This window comes from Tribolium madens, unplaced genomic scaffold (assembly GCF_015345945.1).
Source record: "Tribolium madens isolate multiple individuals breed KSU strain unplaced genomic scaffold, Tmad_KSU_1.1 Scaffold_7;HRSCAF=85;Tcas5.2_LG10, whole genome shotgun sequence".
NCBI lineage: Eukaryota > Metazoa > Arthropoda > Insecta > Coleoptera > Tenebrionidae > Tribolium > Tribolium madens.
Window position 1 is genome coordinate 4,636,256 of NW_025401050.1, and position 24,971 is coordinate 4,661,226.

At 33.0% G+C, this 24,971-nt stretch overlaps 2 protein-coding genes across 28 annotated transcripts in view; one reads left to right on the forward strand and one right to left on the reverse strand.

The window, feature by feature from the left end:
- The window catches only part of LOC123010338 (collagen alpha chain CG42342), a 134,343-nt gene extending 121,102 nt beyond the window's left edge, over positions 1-13,241 (forward strand). For 4 of the 26 annotated variants that reach the window (XM_044407155.1, XM_044407162.1, XM_044407163.1 and 1 more), the window contains 24 exons: positions 1,888-1,923; positions 2,487-2,522; positions 2,775-2,846; positions 2,987-2,998; positions 5,103-5,171; positions 8,161-8,340; positions 8,394-8,465; positions 8,518-8,562; positions 8,681-8,783; positions 8,852-8,931; positions 9,489-9,597; positions 9,659-9,747; positions 9,796-9,930; positions 10,035-10,061; positions 10,163-10,309; positions 10,359-10,403; positions 10,453-10,515; positions 11,799-11,825; positions 12,062-12,115; positions 12,163-12,189; positions 12,304-12,339; positions 12,390-12,524; positions 12,600-12,796; positions 12,889-13,241. In XM_044407155.1, coding sequence (XP_044263090.1) covers positions 1,888-1,923; positions 2,487-2,522; positions 2,775-2,846; positions 2,987-2,998; positions 5,103-5,171; positions 8,161-8,340; positions 8,394-8,465; positions 8,518-8,562; positions 8,681-8,783; positions 8,852-8,931; positions 9,489-9,597; positions 9,659-9,747; positions 9,796-9,930; positions 10,035-10,061; positions 10,163-10,309; positions 10,359-10,403; positions 10,453-10,515; positions 11,799-11,825; positions 12,062-12,115; positions 12,163-12,189; positions 12,304-12,339; positions 12,390-12,524; positions 12,600-12,752 — 1,752 coding nt within the window. In that variant the 3' untranslated portion in view covers positions 12,753-12,796; positions 12,889-13,241. The other 22 variants (XM_044407161.1, XM_044407166.1, XM_044407168.1 and 19 more) reach the window with 14 other exon arrangements.
- Positions 13,242-13,361: 120 nt separating this feature from the next.
- LOC123010038 (nose resistant to fluoxetine protein 6-like) lies at positions 13,362-24,131 on the reverse strand. Of its 2 annotated transcripts, XM_044406661.1 has the most exons (9): positions 23,823-24,131; positions 23,613-23,774; positions 20,608-20,789; positions 20,383-20,552; positions 17,195-17,373; positions 16,502-17,141; positions 16,114-16,450; positions 13,589-13,804; positions 13,362-13,532 (listed from the first exon to the last, which is right to left on the reverse strand). In XM_044406661.1, exons 1-9 carry the CDS (start codon positions 23,914-23,916, stop codon positions 13,428-13,430), a joined length of 2,085 nt encoding a protein of 694 aa, XP_044262596.1. In that variant the 5' UTR covers positions 23,917-24,131; the 3' UTR covers positions 13,362-13,427. The 2 variants fall into 2 exon arrangements, with proteins under 2 accessions (XP_044262596.1, XP_044262595.1); XM_044406660.1 differs by having other exon boundaries at positions 23,613-24,131.
- Between the last annotated feature and the right edge of the window lie 840 nt (positions 24,132-24,971).

Genomic DNA, 24,971 nt, shown 5'->3' on the forward strand with positions numbered 1-24,971 from the left:
TCATATCTTCGTTATTATAGTATTCACAGATTTGAAATAAAGACATTATACAGGCACTTTTTTACGTAGAATTTAATAATGTAGTTAACAATTTTTTTCAGTTGTTTGTTTAGCCGTAAYAAAATAAACTTGTATTTTTTTAAATGGRAATCATAGATGGCKATGTCATTTTTAAAAAGCTTGTTTTTTTCTTATCGAAAAAATATATATTTGTAACAAATTATTATAATACATTTTTAGCAAAAAATTATCTTTGATTTTTGTTCGCAGTTGGCCATGAAAAAATGTTGCATCTTCAACTAAAAGGATTTAAACTATATTATATTCAACCAGTGTCACTAATGAAAGAGTTTTCTAAGTACTAAGTAATGAAAAAAATTCAAAATAAATTGTAAATCAACTTATTGGCGACTAATAACATTTCTTTGTTTTTAAACAAGCATTACCATTGCAACTTCTAGTGATACATAAAGTGTTGTAAAAAAAGCCACTTTAATTCTTCAATAAAATATATTTTATATGACACAAAAATGACGATATGGCTATTCAAATACCCAAATTCCGTCTATGTGAAACGTTATCCTACCTCCATTAGATCATCAAAAAAAATGTTTTTTCTAATTGTGTTGACTGTTGACACATTTGTTTTTCCTATTTTTGGATTTTTTAAAATATGTAATAATTTTGTTCTGAGGCGCTCGCATATTTGTTCAATGCTTCTACCGTGTCGTATTTTTTAAATCTTTATAATTTTATCTATTTTTTCATCTATTTTACAGTTCACTTATTGATTATTATTTACACATTTGGAGTGAAATAGTTTTTCCATGGCCAACTATTATAAAACAAAATATGTATTTCACTTTTTAAGTATAGTTATAAAAAAATATTCTGTTACAAATATATATTTCTTAGATCAGAAAAAAATAAGCTTTTCAAAATTGCCATAGCCGCCTATGATTTCCATTTAAAAAAATACAAGTTTATCTTATTACGGCTAAACTAATAACTGAAAAAAATTGTTAACTACATTATTAAATTCCTCGTAAAAAAGTGCCTGTATAATGTCTTTATTTCAAATCGCGTATCTTCTATAATAACGAAGATATATTTTTTTTTTTAGATTTCGCCAAAATGTCAACTTTTGTCTGTAAGTCGAAAACAAAAGACGATAGCGGGATGCGGTTTTAACCAATATTATTTTCTCAAAAAAAGAGCCCCAGAATGTATTACTCGTTTTTGGCTAAACCTCTTAGTTTCGGAGATTCTCTATTCGGACATCCAAAATGCAACACCCTGTACATCTCAGCGCTCAAGTAATTTTTTGCACTTCATATTTGTTTCAGCTCATTTTGTTCCTTTTTCAAGCCAATACTGTTAATATACTACAAGCGTGCCGTGTGAGTAAGAAAAAATTTCATGTAAATGATGGAAATTACAATTTTTAAAAACTTATCTGATATTAGTTAGAACTTCTGCTGACATTTCTTTAAAAAAATGAGAACTTCTAGAGTAAACTATTTAAAATATTATTATTTTGAACACGCATAATATGAAAATTTTCGCTGTAAAGGATTTATCCTCGGCGAAAAAATCTTTTAAAATAATAATAATAAAAAAACTGTAATGAGCAAAATATGAACATCCAATTTCGTCCAAGCTTGTATGAAACTTCCCCTAAATCAATCGCAAAGTTCGATTATTGCTTTTCTTTCAATTTGAGATTATTCCCAAGTTGTCATGACCGCTTTAGTTAAACCTAGGCATTAGCCGACGTCACATACTCCTTGGGATATTTACCCGTTGGTCGGGGATTAACCCGCAGTGTCACAACCTGTATCACCAAAATCCTTGGGTGTTTATTTAGTGGTAAACAATCTGTTGCAGGGTCCGACAGGGGTGCGCGGATTTCCGGGATTTCCGGTTTGTTTTATTTTCATTTGTTATGGCTGCTAGAAAGGTGGCGGTGGTTAACACTTTTCATGCGACTCTTTATGCAACTCTATTTGCTCGCGTATAGTGAGTTGTGACTTGACGCGCCCTCTGTATTTAATCGCGTTGTGTTTACAAGTACAGTTATCGTACTTATCGACTTTTCGTTTATTTACAAAAGTAAATTTCGTATCGGATTTAACTCGAGGCTGGGTAAACACAAACAGCTCACACATTTTCAATTAAAACTGGATTAAACTGTTTCATAAAAACACATTTCATTAATATCGGTGATTAGCTAACACAGTCTTTGCACATTTTGTTTTTGATCACAATTTTGTTTAATTGGTTGCATCGAGTTGCGTGTATAGAGTGTTCTGTAATACTGTACCGAAACAACTTTAGTGTAGCTTGTAGTAGCCAATTAATATTAGTGCTTCCAATTTAGTCCTTAACTTTCATTTCCATTCTAACCCTCATTATCATACGACACTACTAACACTCTGTATATTGGACCTAGTGTTTAAAATATTATTAATTGTTAATTTTAATAGGGGCCTATTGGGTTAGACGGTCCGAAAGGCGATCCCGTAAGTAGGATTTTGCTCATTTTTTACTGTAGGGGCTTCTCGAGCTTTAAACGAAATCTACAAAAAAAAAAATGAAACACATTGTTACCTATATTCACAATTTTCCTAACGTAGAAAATTAATTTAATTAATTATTTTTCTCTCTAAATCTGAACAATTTTCAATTTTTAGTAAAGGTTCAATAAGCTGCTATAGTATTTTACCTCGCCCTTGATAAATTTCTTTGAATACTTACCAATTTTTGTTTACCAGGGCCGGCCTGGCGATAAAGGGCAGAAAGGCGATGTCGGTAACCCCGGTTTCGACGTGTTTCAAGCAGTCAAAGTGAGTATTTAAACCAGGATCTAAAAATACGCTCTAAATTATGAAAAATAAATTACAACAGGGTTTATTTCAAATTAAACAAATGTATTGTTAACACAAACCACTAATTTAATTTTCGTTTTAATTTTGCTTCGTTTTAGCAGCCTGGAAGGGTAAGTATTTTTATTTTTTATTTCGTGTTGTGTAGATATTTGAATTTTATTATTTTATCGAGGGGCAATGTAAGAGCTTTCCACACAGAAAAATGTTTCTTTTCTAAATTACACTAATCGATTTTAAGCTAAAAATAAAAGATGCATTTTCGCCAAATTTAACTTTCCACTTTCGTAAAGTTAATATGAAAATATTCTTTTCAGCGGATTTATAAATTAATTTAGCTTGTTGGAAAAAACAGAATTTTTTATTACGAGCGTTCGCTGAAACTTCACGTAATTAATCGCACATTAAATTCATCTTATGGGTATGTTGGCACCAGGGAAACTTTACCTCTAATTATGATGCTTTGTTACAACTTCTGAAAGCAAACATAAAATGTAATGTGTTTATTAAATTTTGTTCGGAGTACAAATGTAGCTTGTTGATGTCGATTTATAAAAAATGTACACACAAAAATCCATTTTGTTGGTTTTACCAACCAAAAAGAAAAAAAATATTTCTTAATTATAATTTTTATATATCGATTTTTTTATCTTCTTTAGTTTTTTACTTTTATTCGTTGCTAGCTACACTTAAAAATTGAGTAATACAGGGAGATTTTAACAGTTGTTCAGAATTTTCAAAAGGTGATAGTAGAGAACTAAAGATACAAAAATAACTCAACTTGGGATATCCGAATGTTTTTTTGGTTTTTGACAATTTGTTTAGTCGACGAATAATTTTAAATTTGGCACGCAACCTTAAACTTTATCAACAAAAACTGTAAACAAATATGATCTCTGATGTTATAGAGCGTTTCAAAATAATCGACATCTCGACAGGTCATGGAAATTGAAATTTAAGGTGGCAATATTTGTACTTTGAGAATTGTAGGTTGTTTTGTACTATTGCAACCACTGGTTGAAGATACGTCATTTTTATAATGTATGACATTTGTCGTTTTTACTTAAAAACCACTTGGTTTTTGCGCTTTTGCTCTCCTATTTCCTTTTTGTTCCACGCTTTTTCCACATTCCTTTTGTACAAATAGGATATGTAATTTTCCCATCTGAATTCAACTGAAGTGTCATTTTTTATGACGTATCCCGATCTAAAGATTGTTCACATTTGTAACTTTTTTGGAATTAAAATTGAAGTCTAGTTTACACTCTTAACGCCTACCGAGATGTCAATCATTATAAAACGTCCTATAGTTGTTTAAGATCCACATTATTACATTGTTTTAAAAAAATTAAGTCAAAATTAACAACCACAGAGAGAGGGGTCTCATAGTAAAAAATAATTAAAAGGTAAAAATTTTGCATCATTTTTTTGTAGAAAATACCACGCAATTTCATTAAGTACCTCAAATATCACCTATTACATCAGAAACTACTATACAATCAATATTATTTTCACGTATGATATACTTATTGTCAACGTATACTCCTAGCCTTGACCAATTTTTATTTCATGCGTGAAATGGTACTTTATTTTGGTGAAACATCAAAACTGATGCAACTGTTTTTTTAACAACTGTATCTATGTTTTATATTTCCCTATTTTTTTAATTCACTTATTAATTGTATTTAGTATTTAGTATTTTTTATTTACCTTGACCTACTTGATAAACTATGACTTTTTTAATAATTTTTTTATTTAGGCCATAAAAACTCACAAGTTCTTTAGATTTTGTAAAAGTGTTGATCATTTTTGAATAGCGTAAAAATTGTTTGATTTTCCAGACATTTGTATCACTTTTCTCGCTTGGAAGCAACTAAGGAGTCTTGTTAGTTTGAAAAATATAGTAACATTTTTATTAAAAAAGCCAAGCATAAGATTTTTAATAACGTTTTGTTCATTATTATTACTCTACGCTGCGGAAAATATTATTATAATTTTGATTAAATATTTCATTCTGTGCAGTTTAAATTTTTTTTGTCTTTTCTTTGTGAAATTTTGCTCCTTTTTTTTTCATCACTTTTCTTTTTGAAGAAGACAGAGTTTCCCCCGCTGCCAAAAGGTGTTAGTCCCCTACATAAAATCAAGTATCTACCCACGCACCACCCCACCTTTTCCTCTTCTTTATTGAACCCCGTTTACGTAAACTCTTTCTTCCAGGGTTTAAAAAGATCGGTAACGACGTTACGAGGAGGCACCCTGGGCTATGCTGAGATCGTAGCTGTCAAGGTGAGCAAAGAGCACCAGCGACAGCACCATCGTCTCTTCAAAACATATCTTAGCACTTTTGTGTCGTATTTTATTGTTTCTAGCTAGGTGCATGGAGGTGTTTACCTGTAGCCGCACCCTCTAACCTGTTGCGCACCCGACCCTAACTCCTGCTATTGTAGTGTTGTACTCACAAATAGTCTAATTTTTAGGGGCTTCAAGAAAGGGGGCATAACATTTCGGGCGAAACTATCATCACACTCAAAGTGAGTCTAACATTCGCGATTGGTTTTTATTTTCATATCAAGGAATTGCCAGATTTGATGTGGTCGCTGTCTGGCAATCTCTTGTTGCTTCCGATAATTTCACTTCATCACTTGCTTTCAAAGTTGGGTGGACAGTCGGTCGGATTTAGGGCCGATTTATGGGTGTCTAAGACGGTAGGTGCTCATGAGGGGTCGTAAATTTCCGCCGAGGCTGTACACGGGGGTGGAATAGTTCAGTCATGCACAAAATTTAGGAAATTAAACGGCTTTTAATATACAAATACAGAAATGAAATTTTTATTGGATGAACTAAGTTTTCAAAAATATGTATGAAATTAATAAAATTCAGTATTTCAATGTAGGATGGCTGGTCTTTTCGTTTTCTTTTGCAAATTAGTGGAAAAAATTAGAGTTTTTGACTTGATTCAAAACAATTTTTCGTTCCAAAAAAATTTGTTTACGAGTTACAAATTGTGTAAAATTACATTTTGTAGCAAAAATATTAAAACTTCCTCAATTATTAAAACTAATTGAAATACTAAGTGCAAATTTGCTGATGTTTTTATCAAGAAATTATGAGTTTTCATGAGGAATAGTCAGGTAAAAACTCTTTTTTCTTCAATTAAATAGCATAACTATTATCATATTCACAAAACAAATAGCTATGAAATGACCAGAGGAAAATATGTCATTGGTTCAGAATTAGAATTTAATCGGAATTTTGAAGCAACCATTTAACGACTTGTTAATTTCTTGTTCTCTACATATTTAAATTATTTTTCAGAAAATAAAACACGAAACAATTAATCTCACTACACTTTTTTTACTGAAATGTGACGTTGCCAAATTAAACAAAATTCTTATAAAAAATTTGAAATATACATCCCTTGACCTAAATTTTTCTGATCTTTAGTATCAATAACAGAAATAAAACAGAATTATTGTGTAAATAAACAGAGCTTTGTTCTATCATTTGGTTTAATTGTACAACATTTAAAGATTGTCAGGGATGTAAAATTACGAGAATCACCCTGTACATGATACTAGTGTACTTAATAAAAATAAAATTGTACCTAATTGTATACATTTTTTTTTGTATTTTTTGCCTTGTCATATTTTCTTATTTATTTTGAATCTGTTTCAACGCAACTCCAAAAAGAAAGTTAAAAATTTGTTAAGATACTTAATTCATGTTTTTTTATTTCATTCTAGTTGAGGTTATAAACGTTCATAAAGGGGTTGTAGGAATAGTCGAGAACAGAATTTTTGACTTAAGGGCGGATTCGAAGAAGTAAATATACTCAAGTCTCTGAGAATTGAGGCACAAAGGGACACCAAGAGGGTACCGTTTTATGATTTCTCACTAATAGGTACCTCGAAAACGGTACATGTAACGAAAAAAATGGTTATATACAAAATTAAAGCTTATGAAATTTCCTATAAGACGGTTTTTTCGATTTTTTTGTACCTTACCTCTTTTATACGTGGTGCCAAGAAAATGAAAAAAGTGAGGTTATGTGTTCTTTTTTGTTTGAAAATGGACAGATTCGAAGAAAATTTTTACTTCTTTGTTCTCGTCGCCTATTCGTGTTGTGTTTGTATTCTTTGTAATCACACAGGACTAACATTTAAAATGTTATTTCCCAATCAAGGAAACGTAAGGTGCAAATTCTTGGGTCACAATATACTCACAATAGAAAACGCATAAGGGGCACGCACAACATTTTCATTTAAAATTGCAAAATTTGCAACGAATGCAAATCCCAATTAGCCAATTTCACTATTTTTGAATGAAACACTAAAGTCTAAGGTGATTGGTTTCTCCATGGTTACTCACATTTTCATTCTCCATGGTTACTCACATTTTCATAATGGCCGATCTCAAGTGAACCAATCACATCATTGCATTAATTTTTCAATGAATACAAAAACCTAAAGTGATTGGTTTTTTACATTATAATAATGGCCGACCTTAAACGGTCCAATCACAATGCTACAACTTTTACAACAATTAATTCATTAATAGTTTTTTTTTTGGTTTAATTAGCTAGAAAATTTCTCGAAAACTATTATCGAAAACGATAAAACGACACCTTGTTGCTCCCCAAGTACGACTTTTAGTACGTTTACTTCCTAACTAACTAAAAAACAGCCCTGAAGAAGTACAAAATTCGATTTTCGATAATGCATTTAACAACTTTTTTGTTGACTGGACTTGACACAATTAGGTATAACAATAGTATGAAAAGTTTCTGTTTGTCATACGTCCGGACAAATTTTCAAAATTATTTTTTAAGTTTTCAAATGGTTTAACTTGTTTCATCCAATGTTTTTCTTTTTTCAATAATATTTTGTTAAATTTTTAATGACTGGTCTAATCTGTAGTGTTGCCGGTTGTATAAAAAGTCAAAGCCATTAAGCACATTGAAAACTTTAGCAACCAGCAATCCACAGCACCGTTTCATCCACTTCATTCACTTTACCACCTTCACAAAATTAACATACTAACTTACCTCATAACTCACTCTCCGTCGTGGTTTAAATTATCTCAGCACATGCAGCATTCATACTTGAGGCAATCTCGTTTGTTTTACCTAATAACCCACACCTGATGATCATAAAAGTCTTAAAGTAAGTTCACTAGTTCCCTGTGTCATGTAGCACTTGTAGATTTGTGTCAGTGTTTGGTAGTTTATTTTTTAACTTTAAAAAAATTCAACAATAACAAGACTGTCTAAATGTAGGGCGAACCAGGCGAGCCGGGTCCTCCAGGGCCTCCGGGTCCTCCAGGCTCTGAAGGTCTTCCAGGACATGACGGACGACAGGGAATTCCGGGCGAACCCGGCCCTCCGGGCGAAAAGGGCGAACCTGGGCCCATGGGCCCCATCGGACCTCCCGGAATCGACGGATTGCAAGGACCGAAGGTATTTTCATGTTTGTTGTGTCACGTTCATGTGTCATCGTTCATGTCATACAGGGGGACAGGGGGGTAATTGGCATGATGGGAGCGCCGGGATTTCCGGGACTTCCGGGCCATATGGGTCTTCCAGTGAGACATTTTCCATTTTATCACAATACAAATTTCATTTTTTATTCATTAGGGAATTCCGGGACGCAACGGGACCAAAGGCGAATCTGGGCCTCGAGTAAGTCCCAAAAATTGGACTTTTTGGATTTTGGTCTCTCTGTCATAACTTTCATCTCATTCACTAACACTAAAATAAGTTTCTGGGCGGATTTTTTAGATTTGTTTTCTGCTTTCAGGGCGAAAAGGGCGACAAGGGTGAGAGAGGACTTACGACGACTGTCAATGGGGAGTTTCCAACAGGTTTGGTAGAAGGGCCACCAGGACCACCAGGACCTCCTGGTAATTTTTTTACTTTTGTTTCTCGAGATTGAGGAGTTTTTTGTGACTAAATTGTCAACTTTGATAAGGTGAAAAAGGTGAATCCGGACCTGTAGGCCCCCCTGGTTTACCTGGCGAAAAGGGCGCCCGAGGCCGACGTGGAAAACGGGTAAAGTACCTAAAACTCCCTCTCCACCTGTCACAATGTCATGATTCTTGTCATTTTTTGGGGGAATTAACGTTTCATGACATTGATCATATCTAACCAGACCACATTTCATTGCATAGCTTCATATTTTGGCATCAGAAGCGTAAAGGGAGATGGCGGAACAGCATGGGGCTCATTGTGCATGTTTCTGGCACGTTTTGGCATGTTTTAGGTGGCAATTTTTTATTTGTATTACCCTTATTTATTGTTATTATTTAACACTTTATTTAATTACGTATTTGAGTTTCAGTAGTTTTAGTTGGTACTATCGTAGCCTCCTTCGTGCACTAACCACTGATTAACAAACTAATGTCTATTTCATTGTTGGTCTCTCTTCAGCTGCTTTATTTTCGTAAGTATTAGTTTTATGTTTATTTCGATTCGTTTCAAAATTATTTTTATTTTACGGCATGTTTGTTTTATTTTGGGCAAATTTTCAAAAAACTGAGCAAAAGAAAAATATTTTGGAGCGAGCGATATGAAGTCCAAAAATCGTAAATGTGGTTTGGTGTGTCTAGGGTCGAGACGGAGTGGCCCTCGGGCAAGGCCCACCAGGTGCAAAGGGTGATTCAGGTGAACCAGGGCCCAAAGGTGATAAGGGCGATAAAGGGTTTACCGGCTTTCCAGGTACAAAAACTCAACCCCAACCCAACTCTTGAAAATTCTCGACTAATTTTTGGCTTGTTAGGTCCTAAGGGCGACATGGGCTTGATGGGCACTCCTGGGGAGGCCGGCATTAACGGCGAACCTGGCCCTCAAGGTCCTCCCGGTCTTCCCGTAAGTCTCCTCGAGTAGTAATAACCAAATCGAAATTTGAAATTGTAGGGCCAAGTGGGCCCCAAGGGCGAAAAGGGCGAATACGGCGATATTGGTCCACCGGGTCTCATGGGTCCTCCTGGTCTACCCGGCCCTCCAGGCTATCCCGGCCAAAAGGGCGAAAAGGGTGAAAAAGGCGAATCAGTAAGTTGCAAAATACTCCACAACTCTTCTAGCTTCTACTTAAAAAAATGCTTTGAATGAATTCTAATGCGTCTTTTCTTTTTTGGCGTTTCCTGCAACCACAGAAATACAAAAAGCTGCGTCGAAGACAGGTAAATATGCTATTTCTTGGTCAGAATGTTTTGCTTAATGCTATGCTTGAATTTTGTCAATTTGGAGAAAAACGATTACTTTTGGGGGATTTCCTATACTGTTCCAGGGAGACGGCACTGGGGAAATAACAACAGGAGACGTGATTATGGGACCTCCGGGTCCCCCTGGACCTCCGGGTCAGAACGGTCTTCAAGGTCCTCCTGGGATTAAAGGGGACCGAGGAATGGATGGTATAAAGGGAGAGCCAGTAAGTCACATTTTATTTAATTTGGTTGGTACTAGTTTGGATTTTCTAGGGTGAAAAGGGTGCTAAAGGCGATCCGGGACCGATGGGTCTTCCTGTAAGTTACTATGGGTGAGTTAAATGGCATTTACCATGATTTGATGCAGGGTCCCATGGGTCTGAGAGGTGAGAGTGGTCGACCGGGTGATTATGGGAAACCAGGGCCGATGGTAAGGAAACCATTCTATAACTAGGACTAAGAGCAGCGTTAACCGAACAATGCAGTGACTTAACAAATTAACAACACTCTAAATGAATTAACAAAATTTTGCAATTTTGTTAAGTGATTGTTAATCATCATTTAATTTTTCACAACCACCACCATTGGATTGTTTACGACGCATCCAATTTGTTACTGTTTAAGTATTGAATAATCGATGGTTTAGGAGGACAATAACTGGTGATTCCCAGGATAGTCAAGATACTGCCATAAACGACGTTCAAGGCTATATCTGCATTTTTTATTTTTGTTTGATTTTTGTTTTCTGTTTTTGTAGAATGTTAACAGTGCGACAGAAGTTATATAAGGGAAGTTACGAGATAATATTCTAAAAACAACTAGGGTTAAACAGAAATGTTTTATATTACCTTTGTATCTAAAATATGCTGTATTTATTGCTACTTTAATATTTATTGTTTAGAGAAATGGCGGGCAGCTGTAACAAGTTTCAACGCCATCAGGTGATCCTGATCACACAAAATGGTGTATTATTTAACTTGCAACTGTTATTCTTCCCTTATTATTCCACGACAGTTTTTAAAAAAGTCAACAAAGTTGGAAACTTGTCTCAACTGTCCCCACTCATCCACAACGGCCTTTCCGGCCTGACAAATCGTTTTACGTCCATTTAGTACTTAACACTCTTTTAATTGATTATGATGACTTGTCAATTTAAATAGGAAAGAGTGTATTAAGAGAAAAAACATAGACAGTGAAGATCGATTTTTATATAAATATTACAATTACTATTTATTATATTTGTAAAAAGGAAGTTTTGCAAGACCATTAATTTATAAGTTGACGAATGTGTTGTAATATAAGTGTTACATTTTTATAGGTGTCTTATAGTAGTTGATAGTTTGTAATTAAAAACACGAAAAAAACAACATATAACGTGACTGACTCTAGACTAAACACCTAAAACCAACCTGTAAAATATTTTACTTTTAATAATTAGGTAATAATAAGCTTCTGTAAACGATAACATGTACGAAATAAATGTATGTGCATGTGCTGTAATTATTAAATAAGCTTGTGTTACATTGGCCACCTTGAGCTTCTCCCTTTTGTCCCCAAATAAGTCCTAAAGCTGGTTTTTGTCTCTTTTTGAGACCAGCTTTGATGGCATGACGATAACATCGATGCATCGTGTGCATTGAGTGCATTCACATTTCATTAACATATTCTTGTGTTGTTTATTTCCATTTTTGTTTCAATTATTTTTCTTCACAGGGTCCGCCCGGACTTGACGGAATGAAAGTAAGTAACCTAAACACAACTTAGTTATTCTGTTTTGCACATCCACTATTAATAATAATAATAATAATTTATTCAATTCATTTTTTTATTAAGGTTGGTAGCGGTGTCAATGACCGGTAAATGTCAAAGTGCAAGACAGAAAACCATTTAGAAAAAACTTGTTTCAGTTAGTTTCATGAAACTAGTTTTTAAAACACTATTTGACTACTAGTCTCAGTTTTCTACCCCCGTTTTAGGGCGCCCAAGGGGAGCCCGGGAGCAAAGGAGAGCGCGGCGATCCCGGCCTACCTGTAAGTCTCTTTTCATCCCCAATTAATGATAACCGAACTAATTTTAGGGTACTGATGGAATTCCGGGTCAAGAGGTACTAACAACTAACTTTAGCATTTGCTTGGATAGCAGCTTTGGCTTTGACGTCACTCACCACTCACTAACCTCCTACTATACCACTTAACACTAACCCAAAATTTTGTTTTAGGGTCCTAAGGGAGATAAAGGTTCCAAAGGAGATTCTGTAATATTTTCCTGATTGTGTTTTTTTGGTACTATTTGGCACTATTCTAGGGTCCGATTGGAAAAAGGGGACGTAAGGGAGACAAGGGCGATAAGGGCGACCAGGGAGTACCCGGGCTTGACGCCCCATGTCCTCTAGGGCCTGATGGACTTCCGCTTCCGGGTTGTGGATGGAGACCACCAAAGGTATAATGATCGAAATCTGGTGTTTTTGTAGCGTGTTACTAACTGCATGGGTTTCGGTTGGTACTAATCTTTTAGGAGGTGATTCCCCCCGCGCCACCTGCACCAGTCGACTTCGATGTCGAAGATCCGATCGATGAAGCAGAAGATGACTATGAAGAAGCGGAAGAAGATTACGAATATCCGGATCAGATGAATGCCGCACTTCCGGTTTCCGCTTCGGCCATTTAACATTTAATTACACTGCTTGTGTGTCTAAAGCTATAACATAGTTGGTAGGTTGGACTAATTATTATTATCATTTGTAGTTTTTTTCCTATTTTTTGTATTTTGTCACTTGATGAAGTAAATTTGGGATTTTTTTTAGGTGTGAAGCTCAAGTTTGGATATGCATCGCCCCTGGGACGTAATTTTCACGTACTTATCAGTGGATAGTGATTGTGTTGTAAATAAAGTGTTACAAATGACAAAAACGTGCGCTAATCAAATTTAACTAATTTATTAGATGTAGTTAATAGTTTTTTACTGTTCATATGTGTCATTATGTTCCTCATAATCATAATCATATTTTTTGAAAATTGTACAAAAGTATCGTTATAAAGAATGTAATCCTAGGTTAGATTAGATGTACTTTGTAACAAAAGTTTATTAAGGTTCCAGATAAAATTAAGCAAAGTTAAATTTAAGATTAACGTTCGGAAATAAATAATGTTTTTTGTATTTGTCTTTTTGTTATTTATCAAACATTTTAGATTCTCCAATCAAAAAGTGTTTTATTGACCAAAAAATAAAATCAGTTGTTCCTCCTATTTTACTTCAGATGACAAGAATTAAAAACGCTTGTTTCGTAACTATTTTATTTGTATTAAACTTTTTACAAAATATACAACTTTAAATCTAAAACACTTAAAAAATTATTTTGAGCAAATTTACGATTGGTGCTTCGAAAGCAAGCGAGATGGCGAAAGCTGACACGAATGAAGCAACAACGTTGCCACAATATATTACGATCTGAAATACAACAATTCTTGTAAAAACAAAAGAAATCAAATTGTTTAATTACTTACGACAAGACTTTCGTGAAGATGGATTGGCCCATCTAAGATGAAGCTGGTCAAACACATAAATACAGGATGTATCAAATATGCGCAATAAGTTAACCTACTGAGAGGTAGAAAGAATTTGAATTTTAAGAGAGCACTGATGGGCCCCCCATAACCCGAGCAGCACGCCAATGTGATCCAAGCCAGGGCTAAGCCCCACGCTGTGTGCCCCAAAGAAGCCTGAAACAGAAGGTTTTATACCATTTGAACAAAGTACCATACGAAATAACTAATTTAAATTAAAAATTAAATTAACTAAAATTGTAATCTAAAATTAAAATACAGGGTGTTTCACACAACTTTACGAGGCTTACACCCAAATATACAAAAGTCACAAAACACTGGATACAAAAAATACACATCTAATTATTTAATTTTTGGAAACCCATGACAGTAGTTGTCAAACTAATCACGGTTTCATTAATAGTCATAAACTGCAGTTTTTCAGAAACAATTATCATTTGTTCTATCAAGAGACGGCATGATGCATGAATATGATTCTAGTTTATCTATCCTAATCACTAGGGTGAACAAACTAGAGAACATTATCCAATTTTTCAAAATTTGTAATCGACTTTGTATCGGAATATGTATTAGTGATTGCATCTTACAGGCGCAGGCCTCGTAAAATTATGTGAAACACCCTGTATGTAACTTATTCAAAATTTCGCTGTTTTACTATGATTATAATAAATAACGAGTGTTCCACTTATTTGAATTTCGGGCGACCAAGTTCACGCATCAAGCCCTTTATTATCAAGTCTTGTTAAAGAGTTAGAATTTCCCACGAACACTTAAAGTAATTTCTAAATTGTTTGTAACAACAAATAGATAGTTATTTAAAATAAAAATTGATAAGAGCAGATTCATAATATATAAGGTGAGTCTTATTATATATCTTTATATAACTTATAAAGCATAAATTTTGAGAATTAAAGGTTATTTATTAGTTAAAACAATATAAAAAGTAAGGCTCGAGCCCCGGTAAAAACATTTCGAGCTTCGACATAATTTAAAAAAAAAATATTAAGAATACATATTTAAAAAAATGAATAAAAATAAAAATTCATTAATAGTAATTATTCTATGCATAATAATAAAGAATTTTTGAGAAATAAAGGCGTTTCCATTTCGGATTTTGCATATACCTACCAGGTGAACAGAAAGTATGAAATTTTTTGCTTAAAAACTTAAAAAAAAACTAACTGATGAACGATAGAGTTCTATAAAAATGTGACGTTTTTGAAGAATAAAAATTTCGATTTTTTTTGTTTTCGTGTTCTGTAGATTATTTAATTTTTTCAAATGGCAACTCACTTTTTTACAAAAGCTATGATCCAATAATTACAACTGTCTACGTTTCTTTATTCAATTTTTATCGAAAAAAACTTTCATTTATGTTGCCAAAAACATTTTGAAAAAAAATTGCATAATTCAAAAACAAAACAAGATTTCATTCCCAAAATACCTTGAAATTTATTATAGCCCTTTGACTTTTAATAATTATTATTTTCTGAAGGCAAATGATCAAAAAACCGCTTGGTTTAGTTTTTACTTTTTGTTCACGTTGTATGTGTTATAGTATGTAAATCATAGTAGATAGTATGTAAATCATGTTTTCGAGCTTTTGTAAAAAAGTGTAAAATCAAAATTATAAACCCCGACAATTTTGAGAGGCTAGATTCGCCACTGTGTAACACAAGTTCTTTTACATAGAAATCAAGTGTTTCTATAATCTATTTCACCTCAAAAAACGCAATTGCGACGTTGGAAATAAACTATGTTTATTCCAGATGTGCATGCAAAACTTTCCACATAGCAGACTAAATATTAATTTAGTTATTAATTTAATTATTATTAAATAACATAAAAGAATGATAAATGTGTCAAATAATGTCAAATAATTTTACAAAATATTCAGTTCATTTTTAAGAGTAAAAATCGGTATCAGAGAATTTCTTTGTATCTCAAAAAACACCCAAAAGATGTAATTCATTCAATTCCAGCTTATTTTCCAATTATCTTATTCTTGGGAGAATAAAGCGTCACTTTATTCCCTATTGGGAGGAAAATGTACCTTATGTAAATATATCACTCGGATAATATTGCTGTGTTGTTTTTTATCTTATCCAAATCCTGAACCAAAAAGTAAAAACTTTTAACACAAGGTTGCTGAAAACCATAAAACAAATCTCCCTAAATTTGAATGACTTTTTTGAAAAAAACCCAAGTGTAACGCCATTGCGTCATCTTTTACCTTGACCTAGTTGGCGAGTGAATATTACGTAAATTGTGAAAGTATTTCGTTCTCTTTAAGATATTTTTGGAAACACACAGTAAAAGAACGGAAACCGTTTTGAAATCAATTAAAAAATAATTGCCCCTTGCAGGTGCTCCGATACTATCAATAAACCGGCGGAAGTTATCAATGACAGCACCTTGAAGCGAAATACGGTCATTGCACCAGAATCTTAAAAATTCACACTTACATAAAACGCTGATGTTGGAACTACCAATCCTTGTCTACCAACACCATACACTAAACTTGACAAACAAGCTAGTGATAGTACCCATCCTAGCACTACCACAACCAGTGGCAGTTTAACTTTACATTTAACTCTGAAGAGGAAATACCCAGCGATCATTCCAATAAAATACGGCCCTATCCTCATCCACGGCTTGTCGTAAAGTTGGTCAAAAAGCGCAAACGGCTCTTCCACTCTCACAGCATAATCGTATTTCATCGCTATGACAAAAGTCATAATCCAGGAAGCCACCATAAAGACTCCAATAGCGGCACCGGCGAATTTCAAATGTTTCTCACTTCTGTAATAAAAAATTTGGTTTTGCTGTCTAAATTCGTAAACTAGCACTTACCGCACTGCGATCAGGAGAAGCACACTCGCGACGAGGTAAAACTGCGTGTCATTGGCAATATACCACGACCAAAGCATGCAAAACTCAGTTTGGGGGTAAAAATTATTAATGTAGAGAGCATTCCTCCACCAGAAGTTGCTACAACTGATGTGGTCTATAATCGCCGGTGAAAAAACGGAATAGCTGTGTAAGTAGCGTAAAATCACTTCGTTTACACCCAACACGAAGAGATAGGCAGGTGTAAGGCGGAAGAACCGGTAAATGACTAGCATCAGGAATTTAAAGAAGTTAGTCTGGACTGATTTGCATGTGGTTTCTTCCTTGATTGTTTTTTTGGCAGCAGTGCGAAAATAGGTAATTGTGACAAGCAAACCGCTTATGAAGAAGAAGGTATCCACCGAAAAAGTCGCATTGGAGATGGTTTGGTACACAAAGTTGCGTTCGGTGAGAATTCTGAGATTCTTATTATCACCAATTGAGAAAACTTCGAGATAAGTGTGAACCATAATGATCCAAGCGATGGAGAAGAAACGAAGACCGTGGATGCATTTGATCGAGTCTTGTGAAACTTTTTCAACATTGAGGATCTTCTTCCCATTGTCAATAGCGGAGAAACAAAGAAGAACTCGAAGAAATAGGCCTGAAATAAAACAATAAAGAAATGCGTCATTTTTAACTTCCAGGAGTACCTACCTTGTTTTGGTTTATGTGGTGTTTTTTCCTCTTTTTTGCCAGATTTAACACTTTTGGTATCTTCCACATTATTGTTATTTTCAAGTTCGGCGTCGACTTTTTGTTTCTGCTTCTTGTTTGCTATGATTTCAACCAACGACGCAACGAAAATTAGGACTGCGACGACAAGTGTGACCCCTCTGGAACACGTTTCGTGATTATTTCCGGGAAATTTTGGGTCAAAGTAGTACTTTTGTGACTCACAACCTAAGAAAGTTTTCTCTTGTGACTTATGTAAGACCGTAAGATAAAAATCTTCATTTTCATTTATAATAGAAATCTGTTTCCATTTTAAGATTCAATTCCTCAATTAATTATAAGATCCGTTTGAGTAAGTGTTTTAATTTTATTTATCGCGTTGATCTATTGTAATGAAAGTTTTGCTGTAATTTTTTAATCTCATTTTGTTGAAATTTTTGTGAAATGAAGGACTTGCTGTTATAAGTGTATTGCTCTCGAGAGCCTTGCCTTACTTATCGGAATTACTTTCAATTTCACGTTTTATAACAGTTGTGTTGCTTAACTGGAATTTACGGGAAATTTTGTTTTATTTTCTTCGATTCAACTTTTATTTACTGTTTTCTTATCATTTGTGTCTCATTGCAGAAACAACGTGATTACCTAAATAACACAATATCGTGTCAAAACACGCAACGTGGCGTATTAACTTTTTGTTTAAAGTAATGAAAAAAAATTAAAACTTGAATTGATTTTCTAGACACATTTTCCGAAACTTTTTTCTGTAGTAATATCATAAGTGGTAAAATTTTGTCGGCAAAATTTTCAGATGTACGAGAGTTTGTTGCATAGCAGTTTATCGAGTGACATTGTTAGAAAAACCTAGAATCGCAGACGAGAGGTTTTTGAACAATGTCACGAGCTAAATTGGCAACAAAACCTCGAGTAAATCAATCAAAAAATTTTGCCAGACCAAATTTTACCACGAATGGTATTCAGAGGACTATTTCATGAATAATCTAATTAAAGGAAATAACTGTCAAAATATTTAAAACGACAGAAGTTGTTTAGACTGTTACCATGAAGGTAGTAAAATTTTATCACTTGAAAACTGGCTTGGTTTCGATTTTGTTCATAAATATTCTTCACTCATTGGCTCTAAATATGAGGTGAAGGCGATAAAATTTTGCTTTCATTAATTTTATCGATTAAAATTTTTTACTCATTATTGAGTAAAAAATGCTATTGGCCGAATGAAATAGTCCATAAAAAATAAAACGAAAATGAAAAAATTCTAAGTTTCTATCGTAAATATAAAATTTATTACGCAAACGTTGCAAAAGTGACCCTTTTATCACTAAATGACACAAGTAAAAATTTTACTTTACAGCCATACAGTAAACATTCTGTTTTTTCGCTTAAGCATTTTTATATTTACCATGACATGATTACCATGACATTTACCAATGTTGTCTTTCGCTGCATTGACAATTTCTAGACAGGTACATCGTAGATCACCAGCATTCGACATTTTGCACTACTAACTGCACTAGTCATCTACTAATTAAATTGATAAACACTTTTGAAAATCTCAACACAAATTCCGATACTGTCGCGTGATGTTTGTTTATAAGCGTTTTATAATTTCATAACTTGCAAAGCGTTATTTTTTGTTCGTTTACTTGTTACTCTCGATCTGAAGACTTTTGCGGATAAAATAGTATACATATGTTATTTGAAATAAAAGTGAGTTTATGTAGTTTAGCTTCGCCACATAAATCATCACTTTTACTTCGAATAACATAATATACTATTAAATATTAAATTATTGTTATTATTAAATATTATAATACCACTGTAACGTTATTATTACTATTTGATAATATTTTTTAAATGTTATAAGCGAAAATACACCCAGAGGATATTTAAAATCACACTTTTATTAAATTTGCCACCTTATATGAAGAATGGAGTTACGAGTATTTGATATTTTATGAATATTCCCATGTTAACTATAAAACATTGTGTGAGTCGTAAAATAAACAAATAGTTGTGGCTTTTCCCATTTTGGTTTATGTAGTTAATTATTTAGTTGTATTATTATACGTATAATTACTTTTACTATTTTTAATATGTTTAAATACTTGTTTTGTATGAATTATAAACAGACAAAAGGTTACTTTCTTTATAAATCCCATACTTATTGAAAAGATTCTTGAGGTAACAACGGGGTTTGAAATTTCTAAACCAACAAAAAAATCATATCCATCAACCTGGATTTTTTCTCTTTTATTTGCTAATAAATAAATAATTACAAAAAGAAATATCTTTTTTTATATCTGTTTTTTGCAAGAAAAATTATTTTGCGAAATGTGAACCACTTTATTTCGTTTTTTGACAAAATTTCGTTGTCGCAACAAAAAAAATCTCATGCTAAATCAATTTATATACAGTTTTTTCTCTTTTGATGTTTTTCATTTCGTTAATTAAAATGTTTGTTATTAATTACTGTGTGTGACTAAAGTACAGTATATGTATTTTCGAATTTATCATTTGAAGCCCTGAATATTTATTATAATAATCGTTTTAAAACGAGAAGGTTAAGAGAAAATAAATAATTAATGGTGTAGCTGTTACTGTAATATTACAAATGCATTAAACCATTGAACATACTATAATTTATTTCTGTAAAAAATAAACAGCTCATTAGAAAATTAAATTTGCGTGCTTATAAAATAGTTATTTATGTACCTAAAAAAATTACAAATACACGTCGTGTAATTTTGCAATTACAACTTTTCTTATTTATTAAAAACAAATTTAAGATTAAAAAATTCACAGGGCGTGTTTCAGAAACAGGAGCTTAACAACTAAAATAGTTCTTCTATGTGACTTTTCACGTATATTTTGGATTGCTGTTTGCAATGCAATTTTAAAAAATCAAAAACGTCTCCAGAAAAATTAAACAAACAAAACAAACGAAAATTGAAGTTCTTTCTAGAAGGGCTCGTCGCTCACGTCATCAATAATATAAAAACAGGAAGAGAGAAACACAAATTGAAAAACTGAAATCTTGAAAATTATATCTTGCTCCTGACTCAGTTCTAGAAATTTTGATTTGTTGAAAACACACTCAATTTCAGCACCGACCTTGCCTTACTTAAACCTCACTTTCCATTTCCTTCACTTACCCCACAATTTGAAATTTGAGATCTTCGAACAGTCTGTAATCCCCCGGAACCGGCCTAATTCCCACTACGTTGAGTGTAGACCCAGCTTTGCGGTCCTGTGCCAGCAGCAATCTTACGTCTGCAGGAGTGCAAGAAGATGGCAGACATTCGCCGACATTCAGCTGTCTGGTCTGTAATCGTGACATTACGCAATATTGCTTTCTCTCAAAGGTTAAAAGGACTTACCACTGGCGTTAGGTTTCGGTTAATGTTTAGCCGGACTTTGGCCATAAGGAATGTGACAGGAAAGGGGGGAATCTCCGAGTTGGTTTCGGTGTTGGTTAGCTCTTCACAGAGGGTTTTCGAACCCAGCCAGTAGTCGTTGCCGAAGAAGAACTGGCCGGAGTAGCGGCCAGAAGAGTCGTACACTGCAAAAAAACGAAAATAATTATATTACAATGAACAATTTAACCAAAAGTGATAGCAGCTGATACTACTACTTACTACATTTCTAAAAATATTTTATAAAATATGCTCCATAATGTCTTGGTTTAACTAAGGTTTTAGATTTAAAAAAAAATTCAGCACATTATTTTCAGTTTTTAATTCTCACTCTTATTAATTATGTTTAACGCAGAGAAGCGTGCGAATTAAAATTTAATAGAGATTTGTGGCTGCAATTAAGCGTAGTCTAAATTAAAGTAGTTCTAGTGTGTAAAATTGCTAAGTTATTGTCAGATAGAATTCGAATAAATATTTATGTTTAGCTCGTAATAGTGTTCCAAACAAGTTTACAAGTTTATTTTTTCGACACTTTTAACCCCAATATTTTGTGTTGTATTGGATTAAAGCTTTTCAGACAAATTACAAGAGTAAAAATTTTGTTTATGATTATTGGAAAAATAACCTTCTTTAATTTATACAAAAAAAACCTACAGGGTGTCTCGACTTACATTTTTTTATTAATATATTCGTTATTAATGAATACAAAGCAGTAACATTTTACAGTTATGTGGAATCTAGAATACAAGTTTACAAATAGGTAGGTACTTGAAAATTTAATAAAATTATTAAAAATTCTATCAAAACCATTCATTGGATAACCACGACTGGTATAAAAACTTGAAACACGTCTTTCTCGGTTAATTGACATTGATTTTTTTTAAATGCTGTTCAAAAAGAAAGTAATTTCTGGAGTATTTAAGTTAAGAAAAACAAATAACAAATAGAATAAAATCTCCAGGGTGATTCTTAAATAGACCGACAAAATTTTATCACAATTTCCCAAGGATAAATAGAGACAAACTGTACACTTTTTACGTTTATACCTTTTAGGCTTTACGGTGTTTATCAATTGAGTATATTTTCATCAAATTAAAACCATGGTTTCCACTACCTGTGCTAATACTATTTACGAATACATCAGTGGCGTACGCTTTACTTCAAAAATAACTGTAATAAATTTTATTTGGAGAACGGTTAAACAAAAAAATTTTTAAATATTTTTTCCAGCATGTACTCATTTGATACAACCAAGGATAAAATTTTGTCGGTCTATTTAAGAATCACCCTGTATAGAGTTTATACTTGAATAATTTAATAGTGCTATCAGCTGATGATATTGAGTAAATGGTAAATGATAAAAAAATAAACTAGAAATACATGATTAAAATCGGATTAACTCAATAACAATAGTTGAAATTTCAGGGAATTTCTTAGGACTTTCGCTTGATTTATAAAGGCACTGAGAATTTTCTTAGTTTGCAGATTTTATGAAAAACGGTTTCTCTATACCTCCAAATTTGTGGTTTATCATGGTTTTTCCCATGTCATGTCTGGGTTTTTAAATGTTTTGGTCCAAAAGAAGCCATTTGGTTTATCCGGATTTTGTTCTGTTTTTCCATGGTTTTCTTATTGTTACAGTATCTAAGTAAAAAATTAGCTGTTTATAGAATTTCTCTGGTTTTTTTTTAAATTTATAATAAATAAACAATATAAAGTTTGTGAACAAGAACGGCACAAAATTTCGATTATTTAACACTTGGCTTCGAAAATATTTTTTATTTTGTTGAGGTTACTTTCATTATTATTTGCTTTTAGATAGATCTAGTTTTAAAATGTATATAAGTAGGCATTTTTTTGTTAATACTAGACACACATGAACCATAAATTTGTATTTATTTGTTTAGATTTATATTCAAAGATCATGATATACATTTTATGCACATAGTCTAAAACCAACTTTTTAAACTATGTAGGTATAGGCAGGTTTTATTTAATTTTTTAAAATATGTTTATTTAAATTTTTAATAAAATTTATTAACTATAGTTTCTATCTGATTTTAAGTCGTCTTGTGCTGTATGCACTACGTTTAATCATTAAGTCTGTCGCAAAGGAAGTCTTCAGAATGTTAATTAATTTCCGCTACTTTTCTAGTTAATGAGAGCACATCTGATTACTTTGAAAAACTGAAAGATTTAAAATCAAGAAAAAAAAAAAGAAATTGACAAAATTATTCCAAATGATACGTCTAGAACATTATGGAAACATTTTAAATTAACCAAGAATGTAAAAAAAGAATAAATGAGAATATTGCACAACTGAATTACCTTAAAATGTCTTGTTTACATTCACTGACCTGCGCGAATATTGTAAAGTTAAAGATCAATAAACTTTTATTTTAACCGCAAAACCAGCAAACTACATAATTAAATTATTTCTTTACCAAAAATTAAAAAAAAAATAGAAAGTTTGAACCCCACAGTAGATTCCTACTGCTTGTGAAATAAAACTTTTTGAAAGAATCTAAATCGTTCTAACCAAAAACGCAACACAAAAATTAATTTTTGTTTTTCTTGCTAGAAATAGATGTTCTGCTAAAGAATTTTAAAACAGTCAAATAATCATTATTTTGTCAACTTGTGTAAGAAGTGTTTTTTAGTAAAATTCGTTAGTATTCTAATAATTCTTGTAAAAATTATAAACAGAAGAAGAACACATACTTAAATTAATGAAAAAAAAATATGATTTTAAGTTGAAAACCGTATTTTTTGTAATTTTGTAAGACGTGGTCGTTTGAATTTAAGGAAATTCCTGACTATTTCCGCGTCAAAAGAGTAGGATTTTCTTCAAACTCGTTTCAGTATTTTTTCAAGTGGTTTTAATGCGGGCATAACGTTATCAGGTTGCAGCCGTTGCGCAATTAACATTCAGTTCGCAATTATCGCATTTATAGAGAGAAAGTACAAACTTTTGGCCGCCCAGGAAGTCCCATTCAGCAACTCTTCGACATACAGCTCCAAGTCCGTCTGACACCTCGTCTCGTTCAAAACTTTGAGCTTTCCGGCCCATTTCAGGTGGTCGAACAATTCTGCCAACCACCGGACTTCCGACACGTCCTGAAAAATTTCCTCTACAACTGGATTATGCAACTCTGAAGCCGGAACCGGGAACTGAATACCATTTGACAGGTAGGAAAGATCAGACGAATTGTATCTTGTCGGTTCGGTTAGGGCACTGCTCACACACAACAAGAGCACGAGCGTTAGGGCCATTTTTAGCACTAGCACACAAGTCTGTTTTTTTTAAAGGGTTATGTGGGCATTTTGGACCGTGTCGACGTTATCACTGCTGGGTGCACACTGACGCGACTTTCGATTTGGTTTGATGGAAGGCTGAGGCGATTTGAAAATTTCCCTCGACGATGCGGAGAAAGGTGAGTTCAGGCGGTGTGGTCTGCTGTTTCTCAATGGAGCTCGGGTTTCTTTTGGACAACACTCACGTAATACATGGTTATGGACGTAGACACGGCTTTTGTCCAAGAACGAGAACGATGGGAGGAACTGGTCAGCGAGAATTGCGACATATTTTACATAGGAAGAAAAACGCTAAACACTATTTTCATTTATTTTGACTGGCTCTCTCATAAATATATGGAATGGGACTCGACTTTTTGCTGTTACGTGGAGTAACGTAACGACTGGAAACCAAAACTATGGGTTCTTTCAAGCAAAATCTGAAATTAGGCAAGGCACCTTCGGCTTTGACAGTAGATGTGTTCAAGAAGGAGTTAGTTTAATTTTGTAAACATTTACAATAAATTAATAGACAAGATAAATTTGACTGTTTTTAATGTCTATTTTGATACACGGAGAAAAAATGTTTCTCCGACTACAGTTAATATATTATATTGACTTGCAAATAATTTCATGAAAATGTTAGATGGTTTATAATTTATTTATGATTAGTATTATTATTATTATGAATTAAATGTTGTTCCTATAAAGGTGCTAATTATTGAAAAACATAACAAAAATTGGAAAATAATTGTATGACTATGCAGTAAGTGTTACATAAAACGGTTATCTTGTAAAATATGCTTCTTGGAAATGTTACAAGAGTGAATATGATGGTTTGAGCAATTATGAATCATTGGAATTGTAGATGACCAGTAGTACCTTTACAGGGTGTCCCAGCGAGTCGAAAAAGTCTATTAGTGACCTTTAAATAGTGAAATTTTAAAAAATTGTATAGGACATTGATAGATACTTATCTAGTGCATAACCTAAAATTATTTTCAACTATAGAGCATGTCTCAAAAATAAGTTAC